Source organism: Oryctolagus cuniculus, chromosome 3 (genome assembly GCF_964237555.1).
Source record: "Oryctolagus cuniculus chromosome 3, mOryCun1.1, whole genome shotgun sequence".
In the NCBI taxonomy this organism is placed as follows: Eukaryota; Metazoa; Chordata; class Mammalia; order Lagomorpha; family Leporidae; genus Oryctolagus; species Oryctolagus cuniculus.
This window is the reverse complement of record NC_091434.1, coordinates 37,905,847-37,930,306: the sequence shown is the minus strand read 5'-3', so window position 1 is coordinate 37,930,306 and position 24,460 is coordinate 37,905,847. Positions and strand designations below refer to the sequence as shown.

Genomic DNA, 24,460 nt, shown 5'->3' with positions numbered 1-24,460 from the left:
ATGAATACCAGCACTTTCCTATGGGTTCATACGAAGAGATTTGAAGAAATAAAGGCCTTTGTTATTTGAAAGGGCAGGGAGGACTGGAAGTTTTGCAGCAGTTTCCAAAGAAGACACCAATGAGCAGCTTTGGGAGTTGGGTGTGGAAGGTGTTGCCGGGACAAGAAAATGGATCCTGGACAGAATGTAAACTAATGTTACTGCATTTGTTGGAGAGTCTAAAATAGATCATTTAGCCTCCTCCACTGTGAACCCACTGTCTGTGTTCTAAAATCACAGCATTTTGCATCAGACAAACTATGGAAAGCTACAACACCCCTCATAAACAGCAAATTCTGATCTGGGGGAACAATCTTACATTGATTTTTTTTTTTAAATAGTCTTTCAAAACAAAGCAATCTCAAAAATGTTTGCCTTTGCGTCTGTGTTTTTTGCACTTGTCTGCTTGGGACAGAGCAAGAGAAAACACATCTGTGAGGTTTTCCATCTGGGATGGGTTTTCTGCATCTCATGCATAGGCTGTTATTTTTAAGGGTTTTCTTTTTTCTTTCTAAAGTAGTACCCCTCCTCCCCAACACCGGAGGTATCTGGGGCGATAACAGGAGGAGTCGCAGTTCACCAGCTACACTGGTTTTAGCTGCACTGGAGATGGTATTTTATCTTGTCAGTTTTCATTTTATGTGATGGCAGAGCTTGGTATTTCTCTCTCGATAAGCAAAGATGACTTAGATCAGCGGCCTGATGAATAAGCATGAAAATCTGATTCAGGAAAGGAGGCTATCCTGGAGCTCACAGACAGAAAAAAAGGAATCGAAGCTCCCACCACACACACTTTAAATGACAAAGCAGAGCCGCCCCATTGTCTTTAAACTGCGTCCTCTCCGAAACCGCAACACTCCTGGATGTTAGGGCACAAGGAAATAGTTTAGAAAGGAAAAGGAGAGCCCTTGAAAAAAATACAAGGGAGGAATACTGTTCTATTGCTCTTCATATCACCAAAGTGGGGGGAGGGATCAAAACCAGTCTGAGAGGGAAGGGGTGCCGTAGGGGCCGCAGGGAGGACACACTAGCTACCTCCGAGGGCTTCGGGTCTGGACCCACCGACAGCAGCCGCAAGCGACGCAGAGCCGTCAAGTGGAAGGCAGGGTGTCCAGCGAACCTCAGTGGCAAAACGAAGGGCGCCGATGTCCCCATGGAGGGCAACCCCACGAACTCGGTAGCGATTTCAGGATCAGTTTTTCTCCTTGCAGGAGAAGAAGCGCACTGGGGGCAGCACCCTCGGCCGGCGGCGTTCAGCTCGATCGGAACCCGCTGGGAGCGCGGGCCGAGGGGCCGGCCCGGATAACGATTTGAAAAGCAGAGGATGAAACAGAGGCTCGGCGGCGACTGGGGGGGGGGGAGGGGGGCGGGGGGGCGGCAGTATTTTGATTTTTTTTTTCTTCCTAAACATGTCACTGAAGTCACTTTCCCGCCTGGAATCCCCGCTATACTCGGCCGCCCCGAGAGAACCGGGAGGCCCTCTGGCCACTTGCGACCCCGCGAGCGCCCCGCGCCTGAGGCAGGAGGAAGGTTTACCGAGAACAAAAGAACGCTCGCCAGTCCGGAGGCGCTCCCGAGAACAAGGGGAGCCCCTCTCCGGGTCTGGAGAACGCGTTCAGGAGCAGCGGCCCTGGTTTCTGACACGCATGGCAACTTTCCTGGGCAGATTCCAAATGGAGGATCAGATCATGCTCCCGCAACGGAGACGGGTCCCACCCCCAGGCCACAGGCCCACAGAAGTAAGGGGCACAGGGCCCCGGCAGAGGCTCTGCGAGTCGTACGGAGTGTGCCGGGCACTCGGGCCGGCCCCGTTTCCTACGGCCTCGCCGCGGCCACCTCAGCGGGCGGCGGACTCCCGGGCCGGGAGGAGCGCGGGCGGGACGGCCCGGGGCCCCGCGCCTGGAGTCCCGCGCCGGACCCGCTCCTCGAGGGTCTGCACTTCCTCCCGCCTTCGCTCTCGGCCCCCACGGCTGCCGCCGATTTCTCCTCCGAGGCCACCCCTCCTCCTTTTTACAACCGGGGGAGGGGGTGCGAGGGGACCGCAGCCTTACGCGGTCTGCCCGGCTCCGGAGGGAGAAAAGCAATCCGCAAGGCGCGCCCCCTTCCCACCCCGTCCGGATCCGCACGCTTAGGATCCCGCCACCCAAAGCCCCCGCCAAAGCTCAGCGTTTCCAGCCGGGAAGCGACTGAAGCGGCTCCGGGCCCCCGCTCCCCGGCCGTGGCGCGGCGCTATTCTCGACTCTGAGGCGAATGAGCCCTTCTGCTCAGGAATGTGTGTTTAGTGCACCCGGAAGAGGAACAAATCTTTCAAGTAAATTCCCTTTCTGGTGCGTTTTTCTCCCCTGAGCCAATGCAGGGTAAAAGTTTTTCCCAACTTTTCCCTCCCAGTCCCCCGCCCCTCCCCTCAGGAATCCGCCCAGAGCGCAGCAGTCACCGCCTCCCCCCACCCCCGTTCCCTTGCCCGCCCCTTCCGACTTCCACCCAATCCAGAGGCGGCCCCAGAGAAAACAAAGGCCACCATTGGGCCGCGCCGGGGCGCGGGCACCGCCCCCTGAGTGGTTTGTGAATGGGGGGAGGGGAGGGGGCGGGTCGGCCGGAGCGCTGCGAGCCCGACGCTTCTTCTGGCCACCGGCGCGGCTCCCAGGCGTTACTCGGCGCTCCCTCCCGGCGGCTGGCGGCGGCGGGCGCCGGGACTCGGGGGCCGGGGCTGCGCGAGGCCGGAGAGGCCGGGGCCAGGCCGCGGGCACAGGGGCCTCGCCGCTTCAGACGCCGAGTGACTGTGCTTGCAGCAGAAGTCGCCGGGCTCCAGGCTCTGAGGCGCCGGTGGGACTCAGCGAGAGCCAGCCGTTTGGGGCTGAAACTTGGGGCCGAAGAAGGCGCGGGGCGTGGAGGAGGAGGCGAAGGAGGCGGTGGCGAGCCGAGCCTCGAGGCGAGGAGGCGGAGCAGCACCTCCGAGGCGGCGGCCCCGGCGAGCAGGCGGCGGCGGCGGCGCCGGCTCTGACCTGGCGGGGGCCGGACTTGGAGTGGGGGGCGTGCGCGTCCGTGTGCGCTGGGTTGGGTTGGGGGGAGGGTTCGAGAGACTTCGGCAAACTTTGAAGGGGAGCCGGAGACGCTTGTTGCTCCTCGCCGCAGAGAAAGGCGCACCGTTACGTCCCCGCAGAGAGGGCCAGGCCGTCCCCCTCCGCGCCCCCGGCCCAGACTGACGCGTTTGGGCCCCCGGCGGCCGCGCGAGCGCCGGGCGGAGGCGGCTGCGGCGCCCCCGCGGCGCGGGCACCCCAGCGGCAGCTCCCTCGGCTCCGCGCCGCCCACGGCCCGGCCCCGGCGCCGGGAGGACTCTCATGCGCCGGGCGCGGCGGCGCCTCCCGGCATCCAAGCCTCTCCCAGCCGCCTCATCGCACTCCCTGGGCTGAGAGCGTCGCTGCACTCGCGGCCGGCGATGCGGGGCCCCGGCGCGGCCGCGTCGCGTTCGCCCCTGGGCCTGTGCGCCCTGGTGCTGGCGCTGCTGGGCGCGCTGCCCGCGGGCGCCGGGGCGCAGCCCTACCACGGCGAGAAGGGCATCTCGGTGCCGGACCACGGCTTCTGCCAGCCCATCTCCATCCCGCTGTGCACGGACATCGCCTACAACCAGACCATCCTGCCCAACCTGCTGGGCCACACGAACCAGGAGGACGCGGGCCTCGAGGTGCACCAGTTCTACCCGCTGGTGAAGGTGCAGTGCTCGCCCGAGCTGCGCTTCTTCCTGTGCTCCATGTACGCGCCCGTGTGCACCGTGCTCGATCAGGCCATCCCGCCCTGCCGCTCTCTGTGCGAGCGCGCGCGCCAGGGCTGCGAGGCACTCATGAACAAGTTCGGCTTCCAGTGGCCCGAGCGGCTGCGCTGCGAGAACTTCCCGGTGCACGGCGCCGGCGAGATCTGCGTGGGCCAGAACACGTCCGACGGCTCCGGAGGCCCCGGCGGCGGCCCCACCGCCTACCCCACGGCGCCCTACCTGCCGGACCCGCCCTTCACCGCGCTGCCCCCGGGGGCTGCGGACGGCAGGGGCCGCGCCGCCTTCCCCTTCTCGTGCCCGCGCCAGCTCAAGGTGCCCCCCTACCTGGGCTACCGCTTCCTGGGCGAGCGCGACTGTGGCGCCCCTTGCGAGCCGGGCCGTGCCAACGGCCTCATGTACTTCAAGGAGGAGGAGAGGCGCTTCGCCCGCCTCTGGGTGGGCGTGTGGTCCGTGCTGTGCTGCGCCTCGACCCTCTTCACCGTGCTCACCTACCTGGTGGACATGCGGCGCTTCAGCTACCCAGAGCGGCCCATCATCTTCCTGTCGGGCTGCTACTTCATGGTGGCCGTGGCGCACGTGGCGGGCTTCCTGCTGGAGGACCGCGCCGTGTGCGTGGAGCGCTTCTCGGACGACGGCTACCGCACGGTGGCGCAGGGCACCAAGAAGGAGGGCTGCACCATCCTCTTCATGGTGCTCTACTTCTTCGGCATGGCCAGCTCCATCTGGTGGGTCATCCTGTCGCTCACCTGGTTCCTGGCGGCCGGCATGAAGTGGGGCCACGAGGCCATCGAGGCCAACTCGCAGTACTTCCACCTGGCCGCGTGGGCCGTGCCGGCCGTCAAGACCATCACCATCCTGGCCATGGGCCAGGTGGACGGGGACCTGCTCAGCGGCGTGTGCTACGTGGGCCTCTCGAGCGTGGACGCGCTGCGGGGCTTCGTGCTGGCGCCGCTCTTCGTCTACCTCTTCATCGGCACCTCCTTCCTGCTGGCCGGCTTCGTGTCGCTCTTCCGCATCCGCACCATCATGAAGCACGACGGCACCAAGACGGAGAAGCTGGAGAAGCTGATGGTGCGCATCGGCGTGTTCTCGGTGCTCTACACCGTGCCCGCCACCATCGTGCTGGCCTGCTACTTCTACGAGCAGGCCTTCCGCGAGCACTGGGAGCGCACCTGGCTCCTGCAGACGTGCAAGAGCTATGCCGTGCCCTGCCCGCCCGGCCACTTCCCGCCCATGAGCCCCGACTTCACGGTCTTCATGATCAAGTACCTGATGACCATGATCGTGGGCATCACCACGGGCTTCTGGATCTGGTCGGGCAAGACCCTGCAGTCGTGGCGCCGCTTCTACCACAGACTCAGCCACAGCAGCAAGGGGGAGACTGCGGTATGAGCCCCGGCCCCTCCCCCACACCCTGCCCGCGCCCACCCGCTGTGAGTGGTGGTGGGGGGGGGAGGCGCCGCCGGGAGAGAACTGTCGGGTGGGTAGGGGGGCTTGTTTTGGTCACCACCTTTCCCTCCACCGGGAAACGACCGGGGAGCGAGTTGTTTGCAGAATTGGGGTGGGGGCCGCGGAGGTGGGGGTTGGAAAGGAGGCCTTAGTGGAAAGTGGTTTGGATCAACAGACTTCTGGCAAAGACTTTCAGGCTGATGATGATGGTGGTGGTGGTGGTGAACGGTACGGGCCGGCGTGGGCCCCTGGAGAAGACCAAGACCGGGAGAGACTGCTCTGAGTTCTTGCTGGCTGCAGGCCGGGCGGGCCGAGAGCCATCCCCTGCTGCAAGGCAAGTGGCCGGTCCTCACTGCCGAGCGGCCCCGCGGGAGCGGCCGCTTTGTTGGGAAGAGGGGGGCCTCCTGCAGTGTTCTTGTCAAGCGGTGGTCAAACCATAATCTCTTTTCACTGGGGCCAAACTGGAGCCCAGATGGGTTAATTTCCAGGGTCAGACGCTACACGCTGGCCTCCCCTGCCCCCTCCCGCCTGGTTTTCCTCCTCAGCCCCTTTCGGGACTTGTAAAATAGGCATTTGGAAGTGCTGGGAGCCCTGCCTGCTAAGAGCCCGAAAGCTAGGGAGCTAAAGAAGTGCCGAGAAGGTTTCAGGATGAGGCCGGGGGCGGGGGCAGGGCCTGCAGCCGAAAGGAGGGCGTTTTATTTAGTTTAGTACCCTGAAAAGAAGTGATGACTTGTTGCTTTTCAAAACAGGAATGCATTTTTCCCCCTTGTCTTTGTTGTAAGAGACAAAAGAGGAAACCAAAGTGTCTCCCTGTGGAAAGGCATAACTGTGAAGACGGCAACTTTTACAGGCAAAGCGGGGCAAATCGGAGGTTTCCCTTTGGTTGGTAATTGGGTTGAGATAAACATTCCTTTTTAAGGAAAAGTGAGGGAGGGTGTGCTTCCATACCCGGTTCAGCCAGAGGTTCTGACTTGGCTGAAGGAAACCTAAGGATGTTTTATTGTTTGTTTTAAGTCAGTTTAATTCAGAACACATGATCCAACAAGCTCTGTTCACATGTTCAGGGAAATCTTCCCTTCATTTATTTTTCTTGCTATAAGCCTACATGTAGGTTTTCTTTCTCATTTTTTTTTCTCTCTTCAATTTGGATCCTTCAAGATAAAAGGAAAAGCATAATGCCCTTCAGCATAATAATAAAAGAAAGCTAATTTAAAAAAAAAAAAAAGCTAAGGAACCAGTTTGTCCATTTGATCATGGTTCCATAAATCTGTTTATAAAACATCATGTGTATGCTGACCCCGTCCCCGGGGTCGGGTGGGGAGGTAGGTGAGCTGCAGAAATGAGAATAAACCAAGAGGAAAGTTTGAACCTCGGGCCCCCTTTTTATAAAAAGTCATTAAAAGAAGGTAAACTTCAAAGTGATTCTGGAGTTCTTTGAAATGTGCTGGAAGACAAATTTACTATTCTTAAATGACGTTCTTCTTTTCTGTACCAGAACACGGATTCTTTGGCATAGTGGTGTAGCGCTGAGCAGGGAATCATGGGAGCTAACCCTCACTCCACCTTTGACATGGCCGTCAGGTCTTGCAACACTGCCCTGTTTCTCAGAACAGTTTTTAAATGCCCATCAGAGGGTACCCTCTGGAGAACAAGTTACTTTCTGTGTGTGACGTTGAGTGGAGTGAATTGAGTGGAGCTGCGTTTACATTCAGCTTAAAAATGATCTTGTGTCGCTCAGACCTTCGAAACTGTCTCCTCTGTCAGAAATTTTAAACTCCCACTACACAGGTTTGCTCATCTTTTGTGTTATATCTCTTTAAGGTGCATGTGAAATTTGTAAGATAGACAAGTGCAGTATGTATATTTTGTAAATCTCCCATTTTTGTAAGAAATATATATTGTATTTATACATTTTTACTTTGGATTTTTGTTTTGCCTTTAAAAGTCTACAATGAAGCCCCACTTTATCACGTGTACAGATCACAAATAAATTTTTTTTTAAAATACAAAGTGGATGTTTATTTAGTTTACTGTCCATCAGAACTTTTGTGTTCTGGAAGGAAGGTAGGGAGGCAGACCACTGGGCAGGGCCCCCCCAAAGGAGGATGCTGTAGGGTATTGAGGTCTTCCCTGCCTTTTAAAACACAGAGGCTAATGAATGCCTTGACTGTCCTTTAATTTTTTTTTCTGCTGTCGCTGCTTCCTGTCTCCCTCCACCCCCTCCCCACCCACCCCCCCACACACACCCCTAAGCCTTTTCACATCCTGCTTTGGAGGACCTATTGAAAGTACTGAATAAGCATCTCTTTTAGATGCTGTCTGATCCACGTGTTTACCGCCCTTAGGAGATGGAGTCTGTGTTTAAAAGAGGACTGAAAGATGTTTTTGGCATCCTCTGCTTTTCAGGTGGTGTTTTCCTTGGGGAGAAAGCGGTGGCTTTTTTTGTTTTGTAACTGATTGGTGTTTTTGTATTCTAATGTGCCTTATCTACATTGTTAATTCGGAAGCGCCTTGGGTTCAGGTGGTGGGGAAGAAGCAGCCGCTGCTTCCAGGTATTCTTGGGGGCCTCGCTCCGCGGCCTGCTTAGCTGAAGGCTTCGTTCTGCCTTCGAGGTAAACCGAACCGGAGGGCAGGCAGCTCCCCGAGGTGGCAGTGACTCAGCAGCTGGGCCTGACCCCGGGATGGCCTCAGAAGCCACTGGCGCTACTCTCTCCTCTGCTAGAAGAGGCTAACTTTGGAATCAGCTCAGGCAGGGAAGCCTACGCGGTCCGGGCATCCAATACTCAGCAAGTCCCTCGGGGAGCCGGCCCAATGTCCACCCACCCATGTCTCTTCTGCCATTCAGGAGCCAGAGTCCTGGCTCTGTGTCCTGTAGTCCCTTGCAGTTTCTATAGTTCTAAAGCACAACAGAAACTCCCCTGGTTTTGTGTTAATGAACAGGTTCGCGCACAGCCAGTGTGTTTCACAAACGTGCACGAAGAAAACTGGCGGCCAGCACTTCTCTCCCGGAGTGGGAAGCAGCAGGTCTATACTCCTCGCTTTTCTTTAAGATCCTCCTGGGCTTCCAATATCACAATGACTGTGAGGTCATCTTAACCTAGCAAGAGTTTGGCATCGAGGAAGGAAAAAAAAAAAAAAACAGATTTATGGAACCAAGATAAATGACTTCAGGTCTCGCGGGGTTTATCCAGTTTTTGCTCATAAAATGACACCTTTTAGGTTACAGCAAACCCTAGGACTGCCTGTTAAGAGTGTTTGCTTTCAGAGTAGGAGGAAGGCTCCCAACGGGTGTTTTTTTTCTTCTTATTTTTTTTTCCTTGCAAATGAACTGCTGAAGGCACTTGGGCCCTTCTACCCCGAGCTGTGAGCTGTGTGGCTCTCGGAAGAACGTGTTGCCTTCCTCGGCTTTCAGGGCTCTGCAGTGAGGGAACAAAGCCGGTATCTGAATAAATTGCCACCTCCTTTTTTGTAAGCAAAGATAAAAGTGTTCAGTGTAATTCCGTCCACACTGGGGCTAGCGCTCACGCTGGGGATTCTTACCTAAGCATTCTAGAAGCTTGGGTTTTTCTTAAGGAGTCGCATCTCAGCAGAAAATATGTGTGGGGAGAGTGTTTGTGACAGGGCATGTGTAGAGTTTAAGAAAAACATTGGCAAGAGTTTGGTGTTAATCCCCAGATAAGGAGCCGAAACACTTGTGAAAATTTCCTGCAGTTTATAAAACAAAAGCAGTCTACACAGCAACCCCCCACGGGACACCTAATCTTTTTAAGTAGGTAGGTGAGAAATCTTGGCAGAAAAAAAAAAAAGTCCTGTTAACATCTTATCATGAAAAAAGTAGTTTTTTGAATGTGCTTGATATAAATAGTGATATTAGAACTCCTCTGGGTCAGACTACAGTGGGCTGACAGCTGTGGGTTTGAGCCCTGTAATTACACTGGGAAAATCTCTCCTAACTCTGCCATCTTTAATTTCACTGAAGAGGCAGGTGGCTATTTATAGATGGTATATTTTTATATATGCATATGTGGATGGTGAATAACAGTCTACAGGGCTCCAGGAAATCCTAGAAGGGACCAAAAACACTCCAGTGTGCACTTAAATCAACAATTCCAGGTCTGTTCCATTTTCCCTTATTTCCCCCCCAGCAGCATTAAACTGATTTCATAAAACCTGATTCTTCTTAATTTGTGACATTTCTTACATCTGAACCTGTCTTCCTCAGATTTCATAGAAAAATGAGCTTATTTCAAAGGGCAGCCTTAGAATTTTGGCTCTTCGGTGTGTGTGTGGGGGTGGGTGGGTGGGTGTCTTGCATATATATATATATAGTACAGTCATCTTGGATTTTCTCAGTACTGCAGTGATGGAAAACGGGAAGTTTGACCAAGATAACGGTAGCTTATTACAAGCGATCCAGTTCGACAAGATCAAGGCACCACTACACAGAAGGCACTGTGAAAGAGACCCAAAGGACGACAGATAAAAGTAAAAAAGACAAAGTCCAGCGAAGTAACTCGGGCCCGTGTTCAGAGGGAGGGAAGGCATCCCCTAGAGAAGAGAAAGCAAGTGACTCTAACGCTGGACAGAGCGTGAGCAGTGGCAGGATCCGGGCACGGACGCTGTCGGCATTCGGTGGCACTGATTGTTTGGGAAAGCCACTTTAGCCTCACAACTGAGGTGGGGAATAACCGGTGCTTTAAAGACGCACAGGCTGTAAGACGCAGAGAGGCGTCGTGACGCAGGCGGAGACAGGCAGGAGCCTCCTGCCCTTGGACTGAACCCAGGGTGGTTCCTGTAATCTGCCACAGGGCCTCTCACCCCCGCTCCTGCCGCGGCCGGTCCTGCAGAGGCGCTGGCGCTAAGAAGGCACTGCCGAAACAGCCTGTATGACCCCGGGGGAACCTGTGTGCTCGAAGTGCCTTCTGTCTGGTGAAGGTGACCAGGGTCTCCTCCGGCCACCCGTGGTCCCTAGCACAGCCCTGTGTGAAGTTACACACACACACACACACACACACACACACCCCGTTTGTGAATCGTCCGTAGCCATGTTCAAATCCCCGGCTTGCTCGGCTGTTTCCACCCCAGGGCAGTGTGTCCCTAAGCCAGTGGGTGCCCAGTGAAGGAAAAGGAACTTCAGTAGTGGCTTCTGCAAGCCCAGTGCCAAGGCGAAGTCACCGCTGTGCGGCTGTCTACTGAAGCCAGAACCCAGGTTGGGGCCAGGTGGGGTCCGGTACAGGCCCCGGTGCTGCGCCTCCCTCCTCTCCACCAGCAAACGCGTTCCGCCATCTGAGGGCGCATCTCCCTCAGACACCCAGGGGATCTTACTCTCTGAGTCCTTAGCTCAGTCGCCGTCTAGTTATCGCGGGATTTCTGTCGCTGGGGATTTCAGGATCAAATCCACCCCTGAAGTGGCTGGAATGATAGCACAGAGGTTTGGGGGTTCTGCCCAGTGATCCTCAGGCAAGAGCTCCTCTAGGTCCCCAAAGCCCCTTTCAAAAGACTGCAAACTGACAATAAAACTGACGCTGTGGCTGAGGGCTCCAAGTGTGCTTCCGCTGCGGTCCGCTTCGCTTTTTAGGGAACACAAGTTCGCCTCTGGATCGCCCTTACCCCTCACACCTGTAAAGCCCCTTACGCTGCTGTCCTGGCATCAGATTCAGCACGGAGCTCAAGAGGCAGTCTCTTGAGAGATCAGCAAACTGGGAGTGAGAAACGGCATTTAGGAGGCAGGGATGGAGGAGGAGGTGGGGCGAGGAGATAAAGTTCCATGGAGCCCAGAGCCCGTGGGTAAAGGTGTTCAAAAGATCCAACCCAGTACTACCCCTCACCCTGCCCTTAGGGGGATCCCCAAACTTCAGCTGGGCTTTGCAGATTCCAGAATACAATTTTTTTTTTTATTTGACAAGTAGAGTTACAGACAGTGAGAGAGAGAGAGACAGAGAGAAAGGTCTTCCTTCCATTGGTTCACTCCCCAAATGGCCACTATGGCCGGTGCACTTCACCGATCTGAAGTCGGGAGCCAGATGCTTCCTCCTGGTCTCCCATGTGGGTACAGGGGCCCAAGCACTTGGGCCATCCTCCACTGCCTTCCCAGGCCAGAGCAGAGAGCTGGACTGCAAGAGGAGCCACTGGGACCAGAACCTGGCACCCATATGGGATGCCTGTGCCACAGATGGAGGATTAACCAAGTGAGCCACGGCACCGGCCCTCCAGAAGACAATTTAAACAAAGGAAAAAGTGGGGGGCAGTAAGGTGGGACAAGGAGTAGGGAATGTATCAACAATGAAAGCATGTGTGTCATAACCTAGTGCCAATCTTATTTTATTTTCAATTTCCAAAAGAAAACAGATGGCATCCAACATTTAGTTCCAGTTTCCAGGTGTAGAGTGTCTGGAAGAAGGGGTGGGTCGCAGCTGCTCCTTGAATGGCTTTTGTTTGTTGTTTGTTTGTTTGTTTGTTTTAGTTCTGCAGCAGACACAGAAGACTAAACTCCTGAATTATTTTCAGCCCCAGCAGGTGGTATCGTGAGGCCCTGCAAGGAGCTAGGTGCTGAGCGAGCCCTGCCTCCAGCTCAGAGGCTGCTGGTTCCTGAGTGTCAGCCAGGACCGCAGGCAACAAACACAGCCCCTTCCTTGGCTCACTCAGGGCATGGGGGGACTGGACAGAAACCCCCCCTGCTGTGTTCACAAGGTCCCTTTCTTCGCGGCGCCCTCTGTTCTAACAAATGGGCAGCAGCATCTGGGTCATAGAAACCAGGATTGAGAGGCCAACAGCAGCTGTTCAGTGTCACAAGGAAGCCTGGGCCAAGCCACATTGAGGGAGCCACCCAGGTCTTCCAAGGAATCTGGTCATCTTTTCCCCCAGAGCAGCAGAATTTGAAGATGCGGCAGAGGCACCCCCAGGGTCACAGGGGTGGCAGGCAGGGCATTGGCAGCAGCGTTGTAAAACAGAGCACGAGGGAGAGATGGCCACCATGGGCAGTGACGAGGGGCTAAGGGACTTTGCTGATAATCACAATGATCATTATGTCTTATTTATTTATTTGAAAGGCAGAGTTACAGAGGGAGGGGCAGAGATCGAGATTTTTCATCCACCAGTTCACTCCCCAGGATCCTGGAACTCCATCTGGCGCCCCCCCCCCCCCCCCCACCGCCAGCACTTGGGCCATCTTCCACTGCTTTCCCAGGTGCGTTAGCAGGGAACTGGATCAGAAGTGATGCAGCCGGGACTTGAACCAGAGCTCATGTAGCATGCCGGCACTGCAGGTGGCAGCTTAACCACTACATCACAGCCCCAGCCCCATGATCATTGCCTTCGTAACTGCTCCCATGTATAGAGCATCGCCTCTGTGTTAAGCACTGGGCACAGCATAGTCTGCTGGTCCACACAAAGCCCTAACCACGATACTTGGCATCTAATAAGTGATCAATAAACATCAGCATTATTATCCATATGTAATTATCTCATTACTCTTCATAGCAACTCCAGGAGGTGGGTATAATCATGTCCCTACTTGACATGGGGGAAACTTGGGCTATCCAAGGTGACCTGAAAAACAGCAAACTCGGCTGCAGCTTGTGCCCCTAATCACCACGCCACAAATATTTACTGAGGTCTTAATGTCTTCCATTCTCTATTATTCTTTTTAATTTAATCCAGAACCGTTCCAAAAGGATGGAAATGATTTCCATCAGGACCGAGTGGAGTTGAGAAGGGGATTTTCAGTGCTAGTCCCCAGGAAGTATTTAGGTTTTTTCTTAGAAGCACAAGGCTCAGAAACGCTGCTTACATTCTGAGGCCCTAACATTACCTCTCCCTTACCTTCTGTGGGTTTCGACCACAGCCCCCAGGGACTGGTAGTGAGCAGGAGCTTGGGGAGACGATTCCCAGATGCCTCCACCACCTCCTGGGGACCAGTCTAAGGGTCCCTGGGAAGCTTCCCCCGTGGCAAGGGAGGACGGACTTGAAGGCTGGGGCAGGGGCTCAGTGGGAAGGCATAGGCTCCTGGCAGATCCAGGCAGCGGCCTTCCCTCTGGGGAGTAAGTGGGAGCAGCCCCCACCCCCCGAAACCCCCTTCACCATTCTGAGCGGGAGCTATTGCTGTTCCCACTTCCCAGGCTCTCAGTTGAACTCCGGGATTCCTACGGAGCCTGCGAGTGGGACATTCGCTCAAGAGACAGCTGTGCGAGTGACGCATCCTGAATGCCCTGACCAGCCTCAGTTTACAGAACAGGCCACTGTGGCAGAGAGGACCTGGCTGGGCCTTGAGGCACAGGATGGGAACTATTTTAGGTTTACGTCCCTTCTTTAACAAACAGGGAACCACACTGGGAAATGAGAGAAAAGAGTTCCAGGGAATACGGTTAAATCTGCCTGTCCTTCTACTCCTGCTCTGGGGAGAATTCTTACTTCCTAAAGACAACACTCTTTGTTGTTATCTTTAATAAAAAAGTTTTTAAAAAATTCGGGAAATAATTTGACTCGTTTCAACCAGAAATCCAGTGCATTTGCAGAGAGAGGAGAAGCATTGCCTCTGTCCTGGTGCTGCAGTGAGACGGCCTCTTGCGTCCCCCCACCTTCACCCCCTCCCCCAGGCCTCAGCCTGTCCCCCTTCTGTGTGCACACACCTGTGCCACAGAATAACTCGGTTCCCAACAGAGGGCAATGTCCAGGCACAGGGGCCTTCCTAGCAGAAACTGGTAAGCCAGAAACCAGAAGGTTTTGCCCGGTATGACTGTCTACTGGTCTGCTAATGAAAGCCTGATGTGGGTGAGCCCATTCTTCAGTCCATCCAGGGCCCAAGTGGGCTGCGATGGCTTAGAAACTCGAGATCCCCACAGAAACCAAGTCATGCAGCAAAGAAATGAGAATTTGGTGAAGAGTGTGTGCAGACTGTTTTAAATATCAGGAAGGCGAGGCAAGGGGGTACAGTTCAAGCTGAACTTTGCTGATCTGAAGAGGCAGACGTCAAGGGGGGAAATTTCAGTGTTAAAGCCTTTCTTATTTCATCTATGATTCAGGCTGCTTTTTTTCTTTTTCTTTTCTTTTCTTTTTTTTTTTTTTTTTTTTTTTTTGGACAGGCAGAGTGGACAGTGAGAGAGAGAGAGAGAGAGAGAGAGAAAGGTCTTCCTTAGCCATTGGTTCACCCTCCAATGGCCTGCGCACCGCGCTGATCCGATGGCAGGAGCCAGGTGCTTATCCTGGTCTCCCATGGGGTGCAGGGCCCAAGCACTTGGGCCATCCTCCACTGCACTCCCGGGCCACAGCAGAGAGCTGGCCTGGAAGAGGGGCAACCGGGACAGAATCTGGCGCCCCGACCAGGACTAGAACCCGGTGTGCCGGCGCCGCAAGGCGGAGGATTACAGGCTACTTCTTATACATCCATTAAGTCTCTTCTCTTGCTTTCTTTCTTTCCCCTCAACACTGAAATGAAATGGCACAGTTACAACTACATATTTGCTTGTTTTTAAAGATGTATTATTTGAAAGGCAGAGTGATAGAAAAAAGAAGAGGCAGAGAGAGAGAGAGAGTGAGAAAGCAAGAGAGAGATTTTCCATCCTCTGGCTCACTCCCCCAAATGCCCACAATTGCAAGGGCTGAACCAATTTGAAGCCAGGATCCAGGACCTTTATCTGCTACATGGATGGCAGGGGCTCAAGCACTTTGGGCCATCTTCTGCTGCTTTCCTAGGTGCATTACAGGAAGCTGGGTAGGAAACAGAGCAGCCAAGATTTGAACCAGCACTCTGATATGGGATGGTGGCTTAACCCGCTGCACCACAACACCAGTCCCTGCTTGTCTTCTTACCTTCTTCTTACTATTTGATTTTAAAAAAAAAAAAATGAAAGAACTTAACCCAGGTGCAGCCATTTTCACCATCATTTGTACTTGCCATTTCCAAGGAGTTAAATTAGTGACCAGCACACTTGGTGCAGGAAAACTCAAGGCCATAGTAGCTTGCCACCAGCACCCGCAGTGGCCAGCATAGCATGCATGTGCCGGGGCTTCCTGAAGCAATCTCCAGGAACCAAATGGCCTGATAAAGTCACCGGAACCTCAGAAAAGGAGAACAGATGTTTCAGGCCAAACCAGCCTCTTGAGTCGTTGTGCTGTCAGTCCAAGAGACTGACGAAAAAGAAGGCTAACAATCTGACTTTGCGAATTCCTCATTTGGAGTCTGCTTAGGGAAGCCCTCTCCACAGAAGTGGATTCATATTTATTTCAGTTAAGGTGGGAATCATTTCACTGCAGGAGTTAAGCAAGACGTGGTGGAAATTCAGTTAGTTCATCTCTGATGAGAGGAAGGCAACGCACAATTCCCCCATTCACCCAGCGGTTTTTGGTCTACGAGTTGTACAAAATGTTTGCTTCGGATAACCAAGTCCCCTTTCAGCACGAACGCTGCTGTTAGACATTTCTAACTGCCTGTGCTGGCCTCCCAGGATTACTGAAATCCATCCAAGCAGTTGAAGTGACTACTGAAAAAAGATCTAAATGCCATCTCTGCTAATTCTCAGACACAATTCCTCCTAGACAGAACACAAGATCTGGATAATTCCTCATCGGAAGCTCCCACCTCCAAGACAGCTACTGCATGGGTCTGAGCAGATATTCCTGTGTTTCTTAATCCTGGCTATTTGATTTTTAAAATGAAAGAGCTTGACCCAGGGACAGCCTTTCGTGTAGGATCGGCCCTCGAGAAACGTGGTGGAACTAGCCACATTTTCCTTGGGGACACTTCTTTCAACCTCAAGATCTTGGGGACGTCACTCGGAACCTGTCACTCGGAACCAAGAAAAAGGAAACACAAAGATGGAATGTGGTTTTTCTTTTTTTTTAAAGATCAAAGGAAAAACCCAGTAAGGAGAGAGAGCACACATGATAGCAAGAGACAGTTCTGAACGGAGCTTTGTTCCTGACCACTTTTATTCAATCATTCTTTTGACAACTATTAATTGACTTCCCATCATTCCTCTTATTCCCTGGACCGCAGAGTTGGAATAAGTGGTAGCATTCACCGAGGGCTCTGATGTCCCAGGCGCATATGTGGAGTGTGGTAAGCACTCTGCACATCTTATTCAATTCTGTCAACCACTCTGAAATACACACTATTACCCTCCTTTTAAACACAGGGAAAGCTGAGACAACTCTTAAGTAACTTGCTAGGACCCCTTGATTTCTCTAGTGTACCGCATCCGGTTCCCTGCTTTTTCTTTCCAACTCTGACTACTGAATGGTTAGTGTCCAAAGGACTGACCTTGTTTCTTTGAAATATTCCCCAAACTGTGATTAGTTTTCCTTGTGATCCAAATACATTTATTCCAAGTCATGTGCTACTCGTTAGTGGAGAATTAGATCCTGCCTTTCTCTGACCTATGTTTAAAGTCTGCTAGTCAGAACACCAGGGGACAGGGTGTCACGGGAGGGTCACAGCCACCGCTGACAGATGAGTCACAGGGGAGCCGGACAAGAGCCCCCACTCCCACTCCCACCCCCACCCTGGGGCAAACTAACTCTAGAAGGACAGCGGCCAAGTTCAGGTGACTCACCTGCCTGCACTCTCCAACTGTTCCCTCCACCATGTTCTGTCTCCGAACACCCCCAGAAGGTGAGGGCATGAGGATGACAGACTCCCTAAGGAGCCTGGGTTTTGGGGAATGCTGCACTCCTGGCTTCCTCCAACCATGGAACAAATTATCCCTGTTGCCATGGCTGGGGAAATGCCTTCAGCTCAGGGGTTGAGTTGGTGGTGCCAAGATGGTCGAAGGACAAAAGAATGTCCACAGACAGACTGGGCTCCGGCACTGCACAGCCTGGCTGCGAGAACAGGGATGTTGAAGGCCTCCCCAGCGGGGCTATGGGAAGGAAAGGCAGGGGAGGCAGCCGTCTCCATCACCGCCAGCGGGGGTAGCTCCTTCCAGGGCACCTGTATGGGACAGGAGGCAGATTCTGAGCAAAAAGACAGTCTAGGGCTGGCTGGCTCCCCTGCTGTGCCCCGCCACCCTGCAGGTTCTTGGTGTTAGGAGGCGTGGGACTACTGGGGCAAGGGGAATGGTTTGAGATCCAACAGCTTGGTGTGCTCCTCTGCCAGAAACTGCAATTCATCCGTGACTCTGCTCGCTCCCTCCACCCCTACGGTCAGTCAACCAGCTCGGAGTCTAGATTCGGCCCACAATTGTTGCTTAGATCACTGTGATGGCCCCTAACTGACCTCCAGGCCTCCATTTTGGTCGTTCTCCTGCTCATCCTACACCCCTGCCAGAGCGAATCATGAACATGTGACTGTGACAATATCTCCTCCTTGCTTAAAACCCTAAGCAAGGTCCCCAGGCTTCTGGGATCTCTCCCGGGTTCTCCAGCCTCATCTCCCACAGTTCACGCAAGGTGGCCGGCACTCTCAATGCTGGTCTGTTACAGTTGCCTTGCTCCTCCTACGTCCCACCTTTTTTTTTTTTTTCGAAAGGGAGAATTTGTAGCTATTATGACCGTGGAAAACTAATTAAGCCTCTCATTGGATGCACTCCAGCTCTCTTGCTCCCTACAGAAATGGGCAAGAATGTGGGTCTAGAAGGAAACCAGAGGGGAACTTAGTCTCCAATACTCTTACAACTTTGTAGAACAACTAAAGGATCCCAAGAAGAACAGGCACTATTGGACACACAAACACGAAAATCAAACAAGGTTGTGAAGTATTGTTAGTACCTAGAGAGCGGTGATCGGCTCATGTTTAGTTGGTGCTCAGCCCAATATCCAGTACATGGTATATGCTCAGTGTACTGGACTGGACAGTGTCACCCCCAAAATCCATGTCCTTCCTAGAACCTCTGAATGTGGCCTTATTTGGAAATAGGATCATTGCAGTTGTAGTTAGTTAAGTTGTGGTCATCCTGGAGTAGAGTGGGCCCTTAATCCCAGGTAACTGTTATCCTCATAGAAAGAGGAGAAGACACCACATGACGACAGAGACTGGAGTGATGTATCTGCAAGACAAGGAGCCCCAGGCAAGCACAGGAAACAAGGAAGATGCAAGGCATGTTCTTCCCCCACAGCTTTCAGAGACAGTGGGTCCTACTGACACCCTGACCTCAGATTTCCAGCTCCCAGGACTGTCAGAGAGTACATGTCCTTTGCTTTACGCCTCCTCATTTCCTAGGGAAGTAATATACTTTTATATTTTTGTTGGGTGAATGCATTAGAGAATAAATGAATGGTCACCTGTGCAAACTAACTTGGGGCCAAAGTGTTAGCCCTCTTACAAATATGATTTAAAGGTGATCAGCTAAGGTCCCTTTCTCCTGCGCCATAATCCCATAGCTGTAGCAGAGCCGAACAGACAGCTGAAACGCTAAACACCAGTGGAGAAGGTAGATTTGTTATCAGCAGAGCTTGGAAACAAAACAAAGAACACAGGGGTTTCTTTTCAAGGAATCCTAGATTCTTTAGAAAATCTGATAGAAACTATGGGCTCAGACCCCAGAAAAATGCAAGTACAGTCACTCCTCATCCCACCCCCCATCTCTGGGGGAATCAGTTCCAGGACTCCTTCCTAATACTCTCTAAGATCTGAAGATGCTCAGATCTTTTCAAATAGTGTAACATTGGCATGGAACCTGCTACATCATTTTGTATATTTTCAGTCATCTCTGGATGACTTGTAATACCTGATGCACTAGAGCTGCTTTGTAAGTAGTAGTTCTACTATATGGTTTAGGGAGTGCTGACCAAAAATGTCCAAATATGTTCAATTATAGATGCAGGGTTTTTTCCAAATATTTTCAATCCACGATTTGTTGAACTCACAGAGGTGGAACCCACAGACACAGAGGGCTGACTGTAGAGTGTAGTGAAGTGAACACACTATAGTTAATAGTTTCCTCCTACCCACTCCCCCCTCACAAAACCCTCTGAACCAAGATTAAGGATTCCTGAATTTGGAGCCAATGTTTTGGTGCAGCAGGTTAAGCTGCTGCCTGTGATGCCAGCATCCCAGAGTCCTGATAGCTCTACTTCCAATCCAACTCCCTGCTGTTGCACCTGGGAAAGCAGCTGAAGATGGCCCAAGTGGTTGGGCCCTGCCACCAGCATGGGAAACCTGGATGGAGTTTCAGGCTCCTGGCTTCGGCTTGGATCACGCCTGCCTTTGAGGCCATTTGGGAAGTGAACGAGAAAATGGAAAATTGTGTGTGTGTGCGCGTGTGCGTGTGCGTGTGTGTGTGTGTGTGTATTTCCCTCTCTATATGTAACTCTGCTTTTCAAATAAATATATCTCAAACAAGAAAAAAAGGGAATTGCTGAATTAGAAGATAACAGAATATTGAAGATTTTTATCTTTTCTGTGAACATCCTGAAAACAGAGAAAGGCAATGAAGTTGTTTCTCCTTTTGAAATGTGGCCAAATCACATGAGACCTCATCCTTTGGGGTGGGTCCAGTGGCTCACCCAAGAATGATGCTGGACTACAGGTGGAGACCCTGGCCTAGACACGCAGGGGCTTGAACTCCAAATCCTGCTTCCCCATTTAATCCTTTTGTTCTCTCTGTGTCCTATTCACTCCCAGCCCATCCAGTGTGGATGCTTTTAGGGTCAGAAGGTAGGTTAATGAGATAATGCCAGTAAAGCACTTTGCCTGTAGGAAAGGGGTCCTATGTAAACATGAGATATGATTGGACACTATCAGACTTCAGCTGGGCCAGCAGCAACCCAGCTAATGTGATCTTCTTCCTTATCTACTGTGTGGCCAAATTGGGTTCTTTCTCCAAGGCAGAGAGTGTGGGAGGTCTTCTGTTGGCTGGTGCAGGGACTCCGATAAGTGGCCCCTATCACCTCCCCTTGAGCAGAGCAAACAGATCATTTGACTGTGTTTGATGAAAGGCCCGGCCTGTGCTAACAGTGGGTCCCCACGCTCTTTGTGCATATGTTCGGAGCCAGCAACCTTCTGGGAAGGCTCTCTTTACAGGGCGTGTTCGCTTCAATGTGAACTCAATATTGCAATGTATCTACAGGAAAAGAAATGTCATGTCAAGTTTGATGGTTGTGACTTTTTTATTACCTCTTGAGAATGACTTCCCCACTTTTTCTGCTGTTTTTGGCCAACTTGAAAAAAAGAAGGAAAAATATAATACCACTGATCTCTGACACATTGTTTTCAGAACTTATTAAAAGTAACAAAAAGATTACTTTCTATAATTAATAAATTGTCAACATGCCATTAAACAGGAATGCTTCAAACTAAGAAACCCTCCTCCAACAAAGGCAACAAACAGAAAGCAACAACAAATTGCTTGAAATCTATAGGAATTCGTGAGTTTTTTTTTTTTAATCTCAAGGTGGTTTTTTTTCCATCATCACTGACAAGGATGGAGTGAACTGAAAGGAGGTCAGACAGTTCTCATCAGTGAGAAGATGACAGAGGCTCTTAACTCCCAGTCTTAAGGATGGCACTGCAGAGGGAAGGAATTCAACCTGCCATCACCCGCCTCCCACGCATTCAGGGTGGCTGAAGTAGACGGCAGCCGGTGCTCTGCAGTGGCTCAGGCCTCATCTCATGTTTCACCACATTTTAGCAGTCCTGCTTTCCAGCCAGAAGGATGACCTTTCAGAGACGATTGAATCCTAACCACGTAGAGAACGAAAGCTGACTTTCTCCCTGCCTTTCTCCCTCCCGGCCTTCCTAAACGTACATTGGCCAACTGTTACGTGCCAGGCACTATGCAAAGTCAAGGTGAGTAACACATTCTATTACCTGCAGAATTCGTATCTAGACCATTGGGTGGCAGCTCTCCGTGCTTTCTGAAGGGCAGAGATGCACCCTGGGAAGAGGAATCCGCTTTTTGAAGTGCAGGAGAGACTGGGAAGGGGAGGAGGGGGAGGGGGAGGGGGAGGGGGAGGAGGAGAAGGAGGGGGAGGAGACTTGGTGTGTGATTGTACTCAAGAGGTCCTGTTTCAGACACACTTGAAAGGAGTATGTATGATCGGCTGATAGTCTTGCCATTTTACTTTTCCTGTTTCTTCCTCCAGTGGACCAGACATTTAACAGCTACTCAGAACCACCTTAAGTGACCCCCACCACACTTTAAGCTGTGCTGGTGCTCACCGTATTTATATCACAGGCTAAATCATGAACCTGAGATGTTCCAAATCTTTTCCTCTTCAAATACCATGTCCTATGAACATTCATGCCTCATCAAAATGCAGGAAGGATGAAGGAAAAACCACCCCAGTGGGTTTCAAAAATGATATACATTGATGGTTTTTAAACATGTATTTAACATTTACTAAAAATAGCTCTGATTGCAGGAGAAAATTAATTAAAGTAGACGAAAAGCTTCTAATCAGATTTATTTTATCTGATCGTGTAATGAGATCTGGCTTTGAGGCCATCCTAACAAGTGTATTTGAAAAGGAAGAGAGATCATTGTTTATTGGAATGGCAATAATTTAGGCTTCTTTAATTGACTCCTGGTGTGAATACGTTGATGCCTGCTGTTCTCTAAGAGCCAGTGTGGAAAGTTTCCAGGAAAAGTTCACATTCCAGGGGCAGCTTTGGAATCTACTTTCCATTCCAACCCAAGCCAGACATCAGGGTTTGAGCCCCCACCAGCGAAACACCAGCTTTCACAGGCAGCAGCCACCATAGCTGTGCCAGGGGCTAGGTAAGGAACTTTCGTTGAGCTGGCCTGTCAAGATAATGGAGGGTATTTCCAGAATCCTACCTTCCCTGTGTTAAAAGCACTGTGGGCACCACAGACTGTGACCCCAGCAGTAATGGTTTGGAAGCAACACTAACGTTCTGAAATTAAGTGGGCCAGGGTAAGGCTGCAGGGAAGGGGGAGGAGCACTAAAAATGTCTCCCTCAGTGCTCCCAAATGCCCAAGAGCAGTATTGCAGCTGCCTGCTAGAAATGAGCACATACCATAGGAATTTAATAAGGTGTAAAATAAAAATAATCCATGACCCCGCTTGAAAGCAGAGGTACATTTTGAAGTTTCTCACTACTCTAAGCTCCAATAAATTGACATTTGCTTTTTGGGGAACTTTAGGTGAGAAGGAAGGTAGACACTGGGAGTCCTGAAAGAGAAAGTGGAGATTTTGAAGCCTTATTTGATACTGAAGTCCTAACAGATGGTGTTCTTCTCCTCTCTCTCCCTCTCTACCCCCACCTCTTTCGCTGTCTCCTCTCTCTCTCTCTCTCTCTCTCTCTCTCTCTCTCTCTCTCTCTGAGATACATAGATAGATATAGATGAGGAGACTTCAAAAAGTTCATGTGAAAATGGAATTAAGTATTCCATCACGTTCAAGATGTTTTTTGGGAGCTACAACACCAGCCATGTGGTTCATCCCTAAAGCATGGAGGCTCCTGGGGATTTAGCCATGTCAGTAGCTATCTTTCTTACATTTTTACCTGAAGGAAAATGGGTGTCTTCTAAAGATTATTTTTAAAGATTAGGAAGCAAAACAAAGCAAAAGGAGCCAAATCAGGACTATAATGTGGATGCCTAATTCTTTCCCACAGAAACTCTCATGAAATTACCCGTGTTTGATGAGAGGAATGAGCAGGAGCCTTGTCATGGTGCAAAAGAACCCTCCAGGGAAGCTTTTGCAGGGTTTTTCTGCTAAAGCCTTGTCTAACTTTCTCCAAACACTCTCATAATAAGCAGATGTTATCATTCTTTGGCCTTGCAGAAAGTCAGCAAGTAAAATGCCTTGAGCACACCAAAAAAATTGTTTCCATGACCTTTACTCTTGATCTTTCCACTGTTCATTATCTGGCCCATTCTACCTCTTGGTAGCCATTGCTTTGATTGTGCATTGTCTTCAGGATTGTACTGTTAAAGTCATGCTTCAACTTCTATTATAATGCTTTGGAAAAATTCCCCCAGGATCTTGATCCATTTGTTGAAACTTTACACTGAAAACTCTACTCTTGTCTGCAGCTGAGCTGGGTGCAACAGTGTTGGTGCCCATTGAATAGAAAGCTTGCTCCATTTTAATTTTTCAGTCAGAATTTTGCAAGCTGAGCCAAATGAGGTGTCTATGGGATTGGCTATTGTTTCTGCTGTGTATCATGGGGTCTCTTCAATTAAGATATGAATAATATTAATTTTTTCCATGCAAATTGATGTGGATGGGCAGCCCCTGAGGGCTTAATTTTCCAACACCATCTCATCTTTTCTTATAATGAGTTAGCCATTTTCAACTGCTGCTGGGGGGGGGGGGGGGCATTGTCCCCATAAACTTTTTGTAAAGCATTGGTGATTTCCCTAGTCTTCCACCCAACCTCCACTGTCAATTTGATGCTTGCTTTTACTTCTATTTTAGCATAATTCATGTTGCTTTGGTAGGGGCTCTTTTCAAAATGGTGTGTTATTCTTCCTATTTTAAAAATATAAGCTTTTTTTCAGATTTATTTTACTTAAAAAGCAAAGTTACAGAGAGAGAGAGAGAGAGAGAGAGATCTTCTATTCAATGGTTCACTCTCCAAATGGCTGCAAAAGCAGGGGCTGGGCCAGGCTGAAGCCAGGAACATGGAGCTCTGTATCCAGGTCTCCCGTATGGTGGCAGGGGTACAATCATCATCCATTGCTTTCCTGGGTATATCAACAGGGAGATGGATGGGAAGTGGAGCAGCCAGAACACAGTGCCCAAATGGGATGTCAATATTGCAGCTGGTAGACTAACCTGTTGTGCCACAGTGCCAGCCTTGATATCTTATTCTTAGTACCTCATACTAAATATTGTTCAGACATGTTCTAACAAGTCAATAGGAGTTTATTTTGGTGCAAAAAAAATGTAAATCCGTGCATGTTTTTATAATACACACTTTTTCCATAAACATTTTACAGATCCCATGTATAATCATAACTGTTTGCTTTGTTTTTCTGTGGCACATGTTATACCTTGACTAACCCTTGCAACAACCTTGCAAGGTTAATGGCATTATTCCAATATGCAAAATGAGGTGTGAAGAGGTTATATAACTGGTCTAGGATCTTATGGCAAAGTTTAGCCAATATTTGAACCCAAATACCGTCTGACTCTGTCTACTGCCACCCCAGAGCACCTGGCTGCATGTTCCCCACACCATCCCCCAGGAGCAGCCAAATTAGGGGGGACACCTGTGGTAGCCAATTATCCAATACAAAAAATTATTTCCTCCCTCTCTCTCTCTTTCTCTCTCTCTCTCTCTCTGTCTCTCTCAGACTT

General features: G+C 51.1%; 1 protein-coding gene across 1 annotated transcript; it reads left to right on the top strand.

Annotated features, from left to right (window-relative positions):
- The first annotated feature begins 2,671 nt into the window (after window positions 1–2,671).
- FZD7 (frizzled class receptor 7) lies at window positions 2,672–7,267 on the top strand. The gene has a single exon (XM_051848296.2). The coding sequence runs from the start codon at window positions 3,476–3,478 to the stop codon at window positions 5,198–5,200; it is 1,725 nt and encodes a 574-aa protein (XP_051704256.1). The 5' UTR covers window positions 2,672–3,475; the 3' UTR covers window positions 5,201–7,267.
- Window positions 7,268–24,460: the final 17,193 nt, after the last annotated feature.